The sequence below is a fragment of the Thermobia domestica genome, chromosome 15, assembly GCF_964235325.1.
Source record: "Thermobia domestica chromosome 15, izTheDome1.hap1.1, whole genome shotgun sequence".
Taxonomy (NCBI): domain Eukaryota; kingdom Metazoa; phylum Arthropoda; class Insecta; order Zygentoma; family Lepismatidae; genus Thermobia; species Thermobia domestica.
In genome coordinates this window covers 162,715,602-162,730,715 of record NC_137468.1, presented here as the reverse complement: position 1 = coordinate 162,730,715, position 15,114 = coordinate 162,715,602, and the positions used below count along the sequence as shown (strand labels likewise).

The 15,114-nt window shown below is 37.0% G+C and overlaps 1 protein-coding gene across 3 annotated transcripts in view; it reads left to right on the top strand.

Moving 5' to 3' along the window:
• The window catches only part of LOC145671329 (glycoprotein-N-acetylgalactosamine 3-beta-galactosyltransferase 1-like), a 301,114-nt gene that overhangs the window by 231,459 nt on the left and 54,541 nt on the right, over nt 1-15,114 (top strand). For all 3 annotated transcript variants that reach the window (XM_081740334.1, XM_081740335.1, XM_081740336.1), the window contains one exon: nt 9,321-9,462. In XM_081740334.1, coding sequence (XP_081596460.1) covers nt 9,321-9,462 — 142 coding nt within the window. The remainder of the gene's footprint in view (nt 1-9,320; nt 9,463-15,114) is intronic.

The following is a 15,114-nucleotide window of genomic DNA, read 5'->3' as shown; positions in this document are numbered from 1 at the left end:
GCAACTTCAAGAGCAAAATTAATGACTTTATTTCGACGTCTTTATTTGATTGCCAAAAGAAAGGAGCACGTGATGATGTACGATCACTGTGGACATGTGACGGAAAAGGAATTCTAATCGTAAGAGCAGCAATGAGTTACACGAGCTTTTTACTGCTACTCAGGGCATTAGATTCGATGATTTCGAAAGCCGATCTCAGAGAAGAGATATTGACAAGCTATAGATATACCACATTGACTTGACACCTAGTTTTCTGTTCCAAGCGTTGCTATCGGCTGAAGGAATTCACTCCCTTTCGCCAAGGCTCTCTCGTTTAGCAACAGCTGAACCCTTATTGGCTCAACGCGTGGATGTGTCGATGGTTTGAACTTTAGTTCGCATTTTTGCCACGGATCAAGACATTTTGACAGCACTATAGCAACAATTCCAAATATCCTAAGTATTTACTCAACAATTGCATGCATTACTTCAAATAAGTTTACTAAATATATTGTTTGTATCTCAAAATGTCAATGTTGGAAAAAAGCAAACGCGCGAGTAGTTATGTTACTAAATTTGGCGCGAGTGACAAAAGGTTAATCTTTATTACAACAGTACGGTCGCCACCCCAAACGAGAATCAGAAAAGAAAAGAAATCCTGCCGTATATCCAATGGTAGGAATTTGAGTTTCTTGAGAAATCTTTGAAACATTACCTTGAAGCTGCAAGTTAAACAATAAATCCCTAAGTCCCTCACCAGACAAAAAGATGTATTAAAATAGAATATTTTATTTAGTGAAGATAGCATTATATTACTTTGAAATAGAACTTCGATACGCGTCAGGGTTTTGCGACACTATTGTATTGGCAATTGAGAATTTTGTATTCGGCTGAATACAAAATATTACATCTTAAAATAAAACCTTGTTAATGGAACAAATAAAATGCACATATACTTAAATAAACTACAGGTAAAATCGATCAGGTGGGCGAAAATGATAAAAGTTTCAAAACAAATACATTTTATGTTCTCCTAGGAGTCAATTTGAGTAACATATCTAAAACACAAACCATCTGTAATAAGAATTCAATCGAATGAACATAACTTTGAGAAACGCTATAAAAAAAAAAAAAATCACAAAACTATAACTTTACATTTGTTCGTTTGTCTGCCGAGCTCCTTTATGGCTGAGCGGTTAGTGTACGCGTCTTAGGCGTGGGTGACCCGGGTTTGCTTCCCGGAGAGAGCTCACGTGGTTCGGATTCCACCTTAATCAGTAGGTCCCGTCTTATATAGCCTCGCTGCTGAAAGGGACGTTAAACACAAAACCAACTCAACTTTCGGCCTTTTAAGTTAAAATTTTCAGAGTACAAGCACAAGACACTCTAAATTCCCTGTTTAGATTTTGGCGGCATACCAACGTAATATATCAAAATGGCGGCCATTTTGTCAAATGAACGAGTATCTACGCTACGAAGCGCAATTTTCAGTCTTTTAAGTTGAAATTTTGACGGTAGAAGCACAAGATATGCTAAATTTGCTGTGTAGATTTTCTCGGCGGTCCAATGTAAAAAAAAATAATCAAAATGGCGGCCATTTTTTCAAAACGGCAGTGAGTAGAAAATTGTTGCAAGTTGTGACAATGACAATATTGAAATATAAATCACGTTTTAACACTTTTACCCCAAAGACATTGAAATATTTCGAAAAAAAAACGATTAAACCCGAAAAAACCCAATTAAACTCGAAAAACACCCGAAAAAATGGGCCCAGGTGGGTTTGGCTTTTTCAAAAAAGCCCGGGTTATTTCAAACCCTCGTTCATGATGAGCTTTTCTCCTCAAAAAAGTTTTAATAGTAGTCGCTAATGGTTTTCTACAGATGTTAATGTTAAATTGTTAAATTTTTTCAAACTTCCGATGTCCAAGTTTTTGTACCTACACATCGTGAAACAGTGTCAGGAGAAAGGGTTAACACTCGGAAAATGAAAATGAAATATTTGAGTTTTACGTCCCACGGTTATGCCGGTTAGGCTAAAGGAGACGGTGATGATGAGAGATGAATGAAAATGGTGGAATGAAGAAAGTGGGAGGAAACGGGAGAATCCCGAGAAAACCCACGCACACGGTGTTTGTCCACCACAAAGTTCACTTGACAGGAGCAGGGTTTGAACCAGGAATCCCATGCACCAGAGATGAACGCTCTACCACTGAGCCACCGCGGCCAGCAAAAAATCAAAATAAGACAGTCTGGTGCAGGTGTAGTTTTGGTGCACTACATTTTGGAAGATTTACAGGTAAAATTCAATACTTTCCATGAAAAGACATGATTATAAGGAACGAATTTCTACAGGTAACCTAATTACATACAATGTAATACAACTGTATCTTACGTTTACTAATGTTAAACCATTACAAGAGCTTTACGACGAATAAAACAAATGAGTGCATATGAAAAATGGCTCTATTAGATGTTATTTTCCACGGGCGGCTTATTTCTGCACCGTGTACACCGGCATCATATTTCTGCACAGCGTGCAGAACCTGTATTTTGTTTACAAGTGGAGAGTTACTAGTATGAAACAACAACAAGTGTTGTTGAAACTTGTATTATTCTCAAAACGCACTTCCTTCCACTACCCTCACTTCTCCGCATACACACTATAGCAGACGTGCCTGCTCCCTTCGGACGTATTCCAGCGCGGGCCCACCAGCTTCGCCCTAACTGACTCGGTTCGATAGCATTTGTGCTATTTAGTGGCCACCCAGCACAGATTGTTTTGTGCTTTTTTGCGCTGTTTTTATGCTAGACATCTGGAAGCCTTATTTATACGCAAATCGTAAAAGAATTATAATTTTTCAACAATTACTTCTAGAGGTCCCCTTGAATTTTATTTATGCCAAGTAAAATATATTCCGCCCATTTGAAACCGACTAGGGGACAATAAAAAAGAAACTGGTGAAAGAATTATAATTTTTCATTTTTTTTTAGTATTGCGCCACAAGTAAACCTGTACACAAGAGCGTTTAACCACTACCTCATTTCTCCTGTTTTTTTTTTTTAAATTGGAAGTTTTCGCTCACATGTGAAACAAGTCCTGCAGTATATAATCTAGTGGATCTTATTAGGTTACTAAAGATACACTAAATACTAGAGAATACTAAAGGAACACAAACCTTGTCATGGCACAAGCATTATGAGAAATTGTCCACGTTTCTCTAAGATAATTTAGCACCAGGTGCTAGTTGGCCACTAAAGAGCACGAATTCTATATAACTGAGTCAGAGCAGGGCAACGCTGATGGGCCCGCGCGGTAGCGCGGGGGTGTGTCCGAAGGGAACAAGTGCGTCAGCGACGGTGGGTATACGCGTAAGCGAGGGTAGTGAAAACATATGGGCTTTGGTAATCATACATTTTTCAATATCACTTTTTATGGTTTCATACTAGTAGCGCTTCAGTTGTAAACATAAAATACAGCTTTCGTACACTGTGCAGAAATACATTGGCGTTGAGTTAGAAGACACTTATCTTAAAAACTAAGACATGTAAACTTTTGCAATTTCAAGAAGAAAATAATGTACTACAGTTTCTTAACTGTCCCTCGTTTTGTAAATAAAAATTAAGTGAAACCTTTAAGTTTTTTGTCCAACGGTTATGCCGGTTAGGCTAAAGAAGACGGTGATGATGAGTAATGAATGAAATGGTGGAATGGAGAAAGTGTAAATAAACGGGAGAACCCCGAGGAAACCCACGCAGACAGTGTTTGTCCATCACAAAGTTCACATGGCGATGGCTGGGATCGAACCCGGGACCCCAAGTACCAGAGGTGAACGTTCTACCACTGAGCCAGCGCGGACCCTACAATTGTAAGCGAGTTCTTGATATACCGGTAACTCTTTACTTTGGGCAAGGCAATGATATCCTGTCAGCACATAGTATTGCCGAACGAGCGTTAGCGAGTGAAGGCGGGTTCGAGCCCCGCAGGGCACTTTGTTTTCTGTCTTTCCTTCTTGGGAACTGTAACTATAATTGCGGGAACCAGTTCAGATGACTTGATTATTGTCACTGCCTTGCCTAAAGTAATGACTTGCCGATATACCTTAGGGGGTTCGTGAAGGTAAGCAGCAAGGCAACAAATAGAATCGAAGTTAATACACAGGTTGGGCTAGGTAGTACCATTTAAATTACTTTCTTTGATACCCCCCCCCAAAAAAATTTTATATGCCAGAAACGCCAGTGCGCGGGAACATACTATAACCGAATCTTTTTCATGCGCAGCAGCAATTAACATATTTAACACAACATATAAAATTCATGACAATTTGAAATGTATATACATAATATTAAATTAACTCACCCCATGTATATGCATAATAAGTGCAATAATATATGCAAATGTATATGAATAATATTAAATTAACTCACCACTCTCTCATTTCATGTTTTCGTGGTACGTATTTGCTTAACCAGCAACTGCGTACAGTTCCAATGAATGAATATTTTTATGATAAACATTATTTTTCCCATTTGTAAACTTATCTCAACGAATTTTTTTTGAAGGACTTTACCCACACTGCATCACAATGTGACAAATGAAGAACGCGAACCGAACATACAGGCAGCGCAACCAGACTACGATTTCTGCAATCAGGCTCTTCAGCGGCAAAGGCGGCTCGGCGCCTGTCCGAGCATCTTTTCAAGGTCGGTCTATCCGCTGTTTGCCGACCTTCTTTCGGCTCCTTTACTTGTCGGCACGCCGCCAACGTTTCGGCGTCTTTCCGACAATATTTGCCGCGGTCGCCGTCCGCTGTTTGCCGTCTCCTTGCAAAATGTTTGTCAAGGATCCTCTCGTACTTGTCATTTATTTTAAGTATTTACTTCTCATATACCCTTTACGTGCAGTCCCTTTACTACATTTCTTTTCATGCATTTACCTTTTTCGTGGTCGGCACGCCGTCAACGTTTCGACGTCTTTACAACCATCCTTTGACGCTGTCGTTCCGTCCGCTGTATGCCGACTTTCTGCCGACTCCGTTTTCACAAGACATATTTTATGGAATTAGTGCCCACCCACAAGAAAAACCTTCGGACAGTTTCAATTTTTACTTCATCATTAAAGAAGATACAGGCTCTATTCATTTTCCAAAATTCGACTCTTTGCCGCTGGTACGCGTTCTTGCAACTTTCGCCGACGTCGTGCCGACATCGCTTTTCAAGAAATTGCCGGCAGTCTCTTTTTGCAGTCGTCGTCCGACTGTCTGCCGACTGTTTCGAGAAAGCTTTATACGAGGGAAATATAAGCCCTAATTCGTATTTTAAAGCAACAAATTACCTTCTAACTCTCTTTGTTTTCTATTGGTGAACGAATCTCTTTTTGCTCGTCGCGGTCGAAAATCGAGCGGAAAGACGCCGGTGTCCGGCGCCGGCAATCCGACCGCGGCATCTGGTCGGCATGCACAAATTGTCCGACTATAGGCGGCAGGATCCTGATGGGGTTCGTATTTAAAAAAAGATGGAAAACATGCTAAAATAAGGGGAAAAGGTACTGTTTTCGTAAATTATTTTGACACCTGCCGTTTATATATATATATATATATATATATATATATATATATATATATATATATATATATATATATATATATATATATATATATATATATATATATAATATGATGTAAAGGGTTATTCAAAAAGTGCGCCGGTTTTGTTACATCAAATTCTGAACTTTATTTTTTCAAAACACACTAACAAAATTCATAAACATGTTCATCACACATTCCGATTTCAGGTACCGTAAAACGGGGCTACTTTGACAGGTTTTGGACTAGTTTAGATGTGTACACGGGACACTTTCTGCAACCAATGAATGATACTATTCTCATCATAACAATAGGTATCTAGGCTATCACATCCACTACTAAACCTAAGTCTCTACAAGTAAGTTTTGGCGGGAAGAAATTAAGAAATACCGGTCAAAGTAGCCCCGGGGGTGGGGCTACTTTGACATCTTATGTATTTGCTGCATAAGGTCAAAGTTACTCAAGGTATGGAGTTATTTTGACATGGAATTTATGCAAAGTGTATAAAACACTGTTTTGGTCATGTGTAAGGTACGGTATGCTGTATACTTGATAAGCACGAAATCTTTATTTTGTTGTGGTACATCATTATACACCACTATACAAGTTTTTCTAAAGCTTTGCTTTTAACATCCTTTACTTTGAACATACACGGTGCTATTCCTTACATTGTTACTTTATTTTTTTACTCTACTTTATTTTTTTTACTTTACTTTTAACATAATTACATATGTACCGGTATGTTATCTTTACATGTAACAATGGAAAGAAAAACCTTAGTCGTCAACATCACAGTCGTAACAAGCATGTTGAGGATTTTTTGATCCCCATTACAAAACCCACACACCCATTTTTTGTACAGGACACATTGTATCCACTCTCTTCCACCCTTGTACTTTCGATAGTCACACATACAAATGGCACAGATTTTTTGGGGGAATAAACAGTGGCGGATCTAGAAGTCCTTATATTATATTGGGGGACAGGAAGGATATTGAGAGGGGGTAGAAATACAATGGGAGAAATCCCTCATCCCCTCCGGCAATTTGCACCGTGGACACCATATCAGCCTTTATCTATGAAAGTATATGCAACAATTCTCAGAGGAAGCACGAATTGCTCATCTGTCAAAGTAGCCCCGCTCAATATCAAAGTAACCCTAAATGTCAAAGTAGCCCCGTTTTACGGTATGGTGAATGACGTCGAGCATATGACCTCCTGTACTGTGCTGGCATACAATAACTCTGTTCGTGAAATTCGGTATGATTGTCTGATTAACAGCCACACTGTCACGAACAATTTCAATGTTTTACTCAGAATGACCACTACGACGACGCTCAGGACTTTTGATGTTCACTGTTGAACCCGTTTCAATGAACTTTTTCATAAGTCTGCGAACTGTTGATTGATCGGTGCCTCATTTTGTCCTAGAGTCACGCGAAGTTGCCTGACAATTGCTGCATAACTTTCTCCGTTCTGATAAAAGGTTTTCACAATTAGCACACGTTGTACTATAGTACACTGTTCCATGGCTAAACACAGACTGAACAAACGCGAGAAATTTAGTCTAAGGCGACAACCAGAATGTTTGTGGGTAGAGCAACAATACAAAACAATGTCGGCAACCGAGAAACAAAAAATTGCCAGACGATCCAAAACCGGCGCGCTTTTTGAATAACCCTGTAAGGGATGGAGGTACCTTTATGGCCACCATACCCCTTATGGCCACTTTCATGTTTTCAATCAATCGAAACAAAGCTTATTAAAAACAGTACACTACAAGCATCAGATTCAGTCAGTAGGCATTGCGAATCTAATGAATATGGATATGCTGTTACATTTTGTGTGTTGTGATGCACAGAATTCTCCAATTTCTTGTGAAATTTCTTGAGTTTTGAGTTTTGAAAAATAAATATAAATAAATAAATAAATAAATAATAAATAAATAAATAAATAAATAAATAAATACATAAATAAAAATAAAAATAAAAAAGGCCTAGGAAGTAGGAACTTAGTTCTCTGGTAAGAGAAAACTCGAAAACTCTATATTTCCTTTATAATGCTATCGTAACTACCAGAACCTCAAAACACGACAAATAAATGCAATGGCCATTAATGGGTCTGAATATTCCATGAGTAACCAGTTATGGCCAGTAGGTGGCCATAAGTGGTTTCATACTTGTTACTATTTATAGCCACCTTTTGTAACTGTGATAGTAATTTGATTGTGTGTCAATAAAAATAACGAAGACATTATTGTATTGACATTACAACATATTTTTGCTGTAGGCCTAAATGGGCAAATCCACTAAAGACCTAAATATTAAATTACAAAATAAAACATTTTTTAAATATTTATTTTGAGTGGTCATAACTAGAAAACAAGGTAGCCATAAGCAGAAACAGAATGGCCAAAAGTGGAGAAATGCGTATTATTATTATTATTATTATTATTATTATTATTATTATTATTATTATTATTATTATTATTATTATTATTATTATTATTTTAAAAATGCTTTTTTATTAACTTTAAGGACAGTAGATAAGGATTTAATACGAAAAATGTGTTCACAAGAGTTCAGAAGTATACACTTCGGAATCGTAAATAGTGGCAATATCTTTTACAAAAAAGGAAACAAAAATGAAAAAGTCTTTTAAAGTGGCCATAACTGGTACTCCTCCCTATATATAATATGAATCCATAATATGGTTAATTTATTTTAGTGAATGTTAAGCACAACATTCAAAATTCGTGTCTCATACTAATTCAAGTTTCCTACCAAAAAATTTAAATTTCCCGCCAAATATAAAATTACTTTTGACAGTTTTGTATCCATAAAAAAAATAAATAAATAGGACCAACCAAATTTAAAGAAGTTCTAGAGGACATTTACCACTATATGTTTTTGACAGTTCCCAAATTTAATAGGAAATCATCAATTTTCCCATGTGCTATGAAAGAGAATTGAGCTCTGCACTCAAAGTATATAACCATGTAACTTAATAATCCCTCATCAAAGGAAAATAAATTATGTGAAAAACGTCCAATTTTTTTGATTTTTTTTAGCAATTTTATACCCATGAAATGGAGCAAGATGGACCACCCAAATTTACAATTGTGTATATTAGGGTATCAGAGAACATTGGCAATATATATTTTTAAGAATTCCAAAATTGAAGTGGTGATTTAATGTACAGGTACCTATCCCAAAATTTCAGAGGATTGCATCAGTGCACTTATGTCCTAAGAGAGAATTGACTCTATACTCAACCATTATGCTGTAGTAAAGCCTCATCTAAGAAGAAAATAATCAAGCACATGCTAATATGAATATTTTGACAATTGTTTACTCGTAGGTGCTAAGCAGGACCACCAAAATTTACAAAATTATATATTTGAGCCTGGAGAACATTTTAACAATTTTTTGTTTTTACAATTCTCAAATTTAAAGGGTAGTCCTATGTACCACTTTCAAATTTTGAGAAGGGAGCATCAATGTATCGTCCTATGAAAAGAGAATGGACACTGTTTTTATCTATATAACCATATAAGGTAATAAGGCTTCATTAAAGAGAATAAAAGAGGTCAGAAACTTCCAAAATTTTCATTGTTGGCTGCTTTTTTTTACTCATGAAAGGGAACGAGATGCATAAATGCAATGTGTCTTACAGAGATACATACAATGATCCTATACTACCATACCAAATTTTTCTTTTTTATTATTAGTAATAATTATTTTTGTTTCCTTTCTATAGGTCAAGTGATCCTGAGGCCTTCCGTGGGTCGTAGCTGCATCCTCACACTTGCTGCTGGAATAACGTTCGGATTTAGTTTCGCTTACATTCTGCTCAGTACCACTCAGTACTCCGTCACACAACTGACATGGTTTCGTCCAAGGTGAGTTACTACTATTTGAACGTAATGGATTATCTGGAACAGCGGTTTAGACACTAAGGTACCTTGGATGTGCATTGTTCTGTCTACCTAGTCTTACCATAAGTGCTGTCCCAAAGTTTTAACTATATTGACACAAAATGACTAGAGATGTTTTAATATTCTAATGAGTTACATGAATACATTGTGAACCAAAATCACAAATAATTACTCAAAATGGCCTTTATTAGCATCTACACAGTTATTAAGTCTTTGTGGCCACTCATAAGTTTCATTACGCAACACATGATCTAGAAAATCTGCACCTGTCTTCCGAACTTTAAACTTTCAATATTAGGATGTCCTTCTTGTAAATCATCTCTTAAAACTTGGAACACAATTTGTAGTCCAAAGGGTTTAGATCCGATCTTTTAAAAGGCCAATCTGAAGTGGAAATAAAGTCCGGAACATTTGCCTCCAGCCAGTGCTGGGTTGCCCATGCCTTGTTTGCTGGGACTGAGTTCTGCTCGAAGCTCCAGCTCTGTCGATGGAAAAGGGTGTTGGTGTGATTCTTGACTGGTCTCTCAAGCACTGTCTCCCGATATACTTTGGATGGCGTTTTGACCCCGTTTTCACAGGAACGGAGCTCCGTTGTGTCTTCGTAGCTTACACCCCACCACACCATGACTGAGGCAGGATGCTGACCCCTCTAGAGTCTTTTCATAAGCTTCTCTAGAGGATGTGCCATGTATCCTGTCATTTTGGGCATTGAAAGTCATCTTAATACTGGAAATCATTTCGTGAGTGAAAAGGATTCGACAGTGCCCATTGGCTGCGTAACGCTCAAGTAAGGGCTTTGCTTTTATGAGCCTCTGATGTTTCAGTTCGCCTTGTTTGTAAACATGGAGTCCCAGGACACTGTTTAATGTACGAGACATAGCCAATTTCAATATCTTTAACTCACGAGCCATATCTGACCGTTTCCTAACTAAATTTCGTCAAACACGCGCCGCCGCTGCTTTCACAAGTTCCGGTGTTCGTACTGTGCGTAGTCTTCGTTGTCGCGGGCGATTTTTCACAGTTCCAGTCTCAATAAAGCACTGAATAGTGCAGTAAACGATTTTTTAAAATACTAATTTGCATCCTCTGGAGGGTTTTAAAAATCTCCCCTGGTGATTTGCCTACCTTGTGCAACGCTGTTACGGCCACACGATTATCATACTCGCCCCATTCCATCTTTTAACACTTGTAACTGACATCTTTATCTTCTTCAGCTCACCTAGCAATGACGTACGCTTCACGATACCACTCTTGACGGAAGAACGACCACCCTCAAAAATTGAGACAGTATTTATGGTAAGACTAGGTATTTCACTTTCGTTATTATTGCTGTAGAGACCTCCAAAATGTGGATATTTGTGACATTATAGCGTCCATAGTTTACAACACTGGCCACAAAGGAAAGTGAGATGAAATTTGTTTCTCTTGGCTTTTATATTTTTAATGAAAATGAAAGCGTGCGACTGTGCGTGACGTAACCTGATATGAAATCTTATCTCCTCCTCTCCCGTAGGCCCTAGCACACGAAGAGTATATAGGTCAATGTCAGTAGAGCCTATCTTTTCAGTAAATGCACATTTAATCTATTTGTAGGTCTAGTATCAGCCTAGGCATCTACTCATGTTTCGTAAGCTAACTAACTCGATAGCCTATGGAACCCGGAGGTTCAATGCCGCGTTCACAAAAGCTCTCCACTGACTTCTATTATTAGCCAGCTGGATTCAGTTTCTACTTTGTATTCCAATTTTTGCGAGATCCATCTTAATATTGTCTTCCCATCTGCGCCTAGGTCTTCCTAATGGTCGTTTTCTGATTGGTCTTACTGCTAACACTTTGAAAGAGTTCCTACTTTTTTCCATCCTGGCTATATGTCCTGCCCACCTAAGCCTCCTAGACTTGATGACCCTAACATGTTTGGTAAGCCGTATACTTTATGTAGTTCCTCGTTATGAAGTTTCCGCTATTCCCCATTCCTGTTCTTCTTGGGTCCGAATATTCGTCTGAGAATCTTGTTCTCAAATACTTTCAGTCTATGTTCTTCCCTTAGAGTAAGCGACCATGTTTCGAAACCATACAGAACAATAGGTATGATTATCGTTTTATATATTTTAAGCATCAAATTCCTCGACAGAATTCGCAATGACAAGAGATTTTGAACTGAATAATAACACGAATTCCCTGTTTTTAGTCGACATTTAATTTCTTCGTGAATATGATTTTCGTCTGTTAATATTGATCCTAGATATTTGAAACTATCCACTTTATCAATTAAGTATTATTTAATATTTTAACGCCTCCATAATTTGCCGTATTACGGTCCCTACGCACTTCCATGTATTTACTTTTCTCTGCATTTACTTCTAAACACGTGTCCATGCAAGCGTTTAATAAGACCTCTGCATTTCTTTCTGTTATTCTCTTGTCATCCCCTATTAAATTTACATCATCAGCGTAAGCATAACTGCTGAACACCATTCAGCTCTAGGCCCTGGTTATTATCTTTGATTTTCCTTATAGCGTATTCCAGGACAAAGTTGAATAATAATGGCGACAACGTATCTCCTTGTTTCAGACCATTCTCGACGTGAAAGCGCGTGGCCAAAAATTTTCCTACCCAGACTTTACTTTTGGATTCATTTAAACATGCCTTAATTTATCTAATTAGCTTTTTCGGCATTCCAAATTCTGTAAGAGCGTTGTACAATTTTTCTCTCCTAACCCAGTCGTAAGCCTTTATAAAATCAATAAATAGTTGATGTACCGGGGTATTGTATTCTCACTTCTTTTCGAGTATTTGGCGAATAGTAAATATTTGGTCGATAGTTTATGGATTTCGTCTAAATCCACACTGATAATCTCCAATAATTTCATCTGCGTATGGAGTCAAATGCTAATAGAATGTTTGAAATGATTTTATAGGATGTTGACAGAAGAGAGATGCCTCGATAATTATTAGTCAGTTTTGTCACTTTTCTTGTGGATTGAAACAATGATTGATTGATTCCACTCTTGCGGCAATTTTTCTTTGTTGTAGATAAGGAGAATATGTATCTTGTTCCACAATTTTTCGCCTCCAGCTAAAATGAACTCAGCCGGAATTTCGTTTACACCCGGAGATTTGTGTTTCTTTAATTTCCTTACAGCGATTTCTAATTCTATTCGGTTGGATTCTGCAATATACGGTTCTGCGGTGAGTATCTCCCTTTCTGCACGCACATTAGTATTTAGCTGCGTGTTAAGCAAATCGTCAAAGAAATCTTTCCATCTATTTAAAATGCTATCTGTATCAGTGAGAATTGTTCCATCAGCTTTCTTTAATATGAGAACGAGGTTGATAGCCTTTCTTAAATTCGTTGATCCCTTTATACATGTCCCGAATGTTTTTATTTTTACTATTATCTTCAAGTTCCCAAATTTTATCTTTCAAAAATCACGTATCTTCTAAAAGTTTTTAAGTTTCCCGCGTGATGTCTACTAAATTTTGTATAGTTATTTCATTCGGATTTTGTAGCCAACGTAATTTTGCCTGTTTTCTCTTCTCTGCTATTTCTAACCATGGTTTGTTCCTGCATATTTCCGCGTGTCCCAATTTTTCTTTTGAGAGAGGATGCTTCGTAAGCAAAGAAAAGAATTCAATTGCTGGAATATTTTTCTCCATAATCGTAAGGTTACATCTGTTAACTAAAGAATATACGACATGCGTCAGATTTCTGTAACGATTTCTGTAATGTTATTACCATCATTTTGCTCAAAGAGTATTGTTGCGTCATACATAATTGATATTTCTTCATAGTTTTGAGGAAGTCATTATTTATATTATTGTAAAACCGTTTTAACGTGGATCTTTGTGGATGCCTAATTAGAAACATACCAATTATAAATATGCATGTATTCAGATTTCAGAATGTGTTCACGGCAGTGATTTGTAATACTGACATGTACTACTACTTCATCTACATCGCCTAATATATAATATACTCTACAACAGTTGATCAGATTCATCTACCGTAATATGAGTTTCATCTTCGTTCTCTAGAATAAGCCTCAAATCTGCCCACCTTCCAATGTTGAAGACACCTATGGCGTATTTAGGATTTTGTTTCGAGGGCTATGCCCAACACAAGGAAGGAAGTGGGCAGTTGCCCACCGGAGTTTGAGAATTAAATATATTTTAATTTATGCATAAATTGAAGTTATAATGGCAAGAATTGCAGACCGATTAATCTTATATGATATGATACAAAAATTAGGAGTGAATCTAACCCTCTATTCTATTCATATAAGAAAAAGGAAGCATCCTCTTGGCCTTCCTAATTTCCCGGGCTGATTATTTCCCGGTTTTTATTTTCTTTAATTCAAACATTTCCTTTTAAAAAAATAACTAAACGATATATATTTTTTCCTTTGTTATAATAACTATTTTCCTGTCATGTTGACATCCGCGAAAGTTGATGTGTAACACCAGTTTTGCTTATCAGCTCCTCTTAGTTTTGGTGTTACTGATGACGGTCGACTTGAATCACAACTGACAACGGTCGATGAAGTATGATAGACAAAATGAAAGAAAGTAACGTCAAGAAAAAGAAACAGGAAAGTAGAAAGGACGAAAGAAAGAACAAAAGGACGCAGTTCTTACATGGAATGAAATTTGACAAATACAGTATTATTTCTGAATAAAGAGCATAAGAAAATGGAAAATCAATGACATTCTTGGAAATGGTAAGAAGGATTATTGTTGTACGTGGAATGCGAAAAACTAACAAATTTATTTCGGGGGAGCTTGAGCCTGATAGCCTCCTAAATACGCCACTGAAGACAATTCTGCTTCCGTGATCCTTCACAGCATTGTTTTTCAACTTCATAAATATTTTGAACATAGCTTAATATATATATATATATATATATATATATATATATATATATATATATATATATATATATATATATAATATGGGAAAGGTCTGACCCGTCCTCCCCAATGTTGAAGACAGATTTGCGCCGATGTATCTAGCACTACACTTTTTTAAAAAATTTCCTTTTATCTCTGAGCTAAAAAGATAAAGGTTGTTGATTCATAAAGACGTTAACAGGACTTAATTTACCACAAGAAATCAAGATCCGTAGAATTCTCTTTTCGATCTGTATCTACTAATTATTAAATATTTTCTAGCTTGATCTATTTTTTTCAGTGATAGTTTAGATTTCCAAAGATTATATGCAAATACTGTTAGCATCATCCAGTGTTCGAAGTGAAAAAAAGGCAGAGGCGGTATGTTTTATTTCGATTTTGACTCGATATACCGGCTATCTAAATGTTGAAATACAGTGAGGGTATGTTGTCTAAAAGTTTGCATTTCTGTTTACATAATGACTAAAACCCGTTCGAGAGTTTCTCTGTAGTTACGGAAGGGAGGGACATGGAGAGATTTTCATCCACCGCCAACAACTTTCTGAAAATAAATATATATACCCCCTTATGTTGTATTATAGAAAATTATTCACGAAAATGCTCAAAAACAGTGTTTTTATCTTAGCAATTTTTTGCGGGAAAACTGCCGGACCCCCCACTCGACTGAGGGGTATTCCAAACCATTGGAAGAACCACCCATGCTCAAA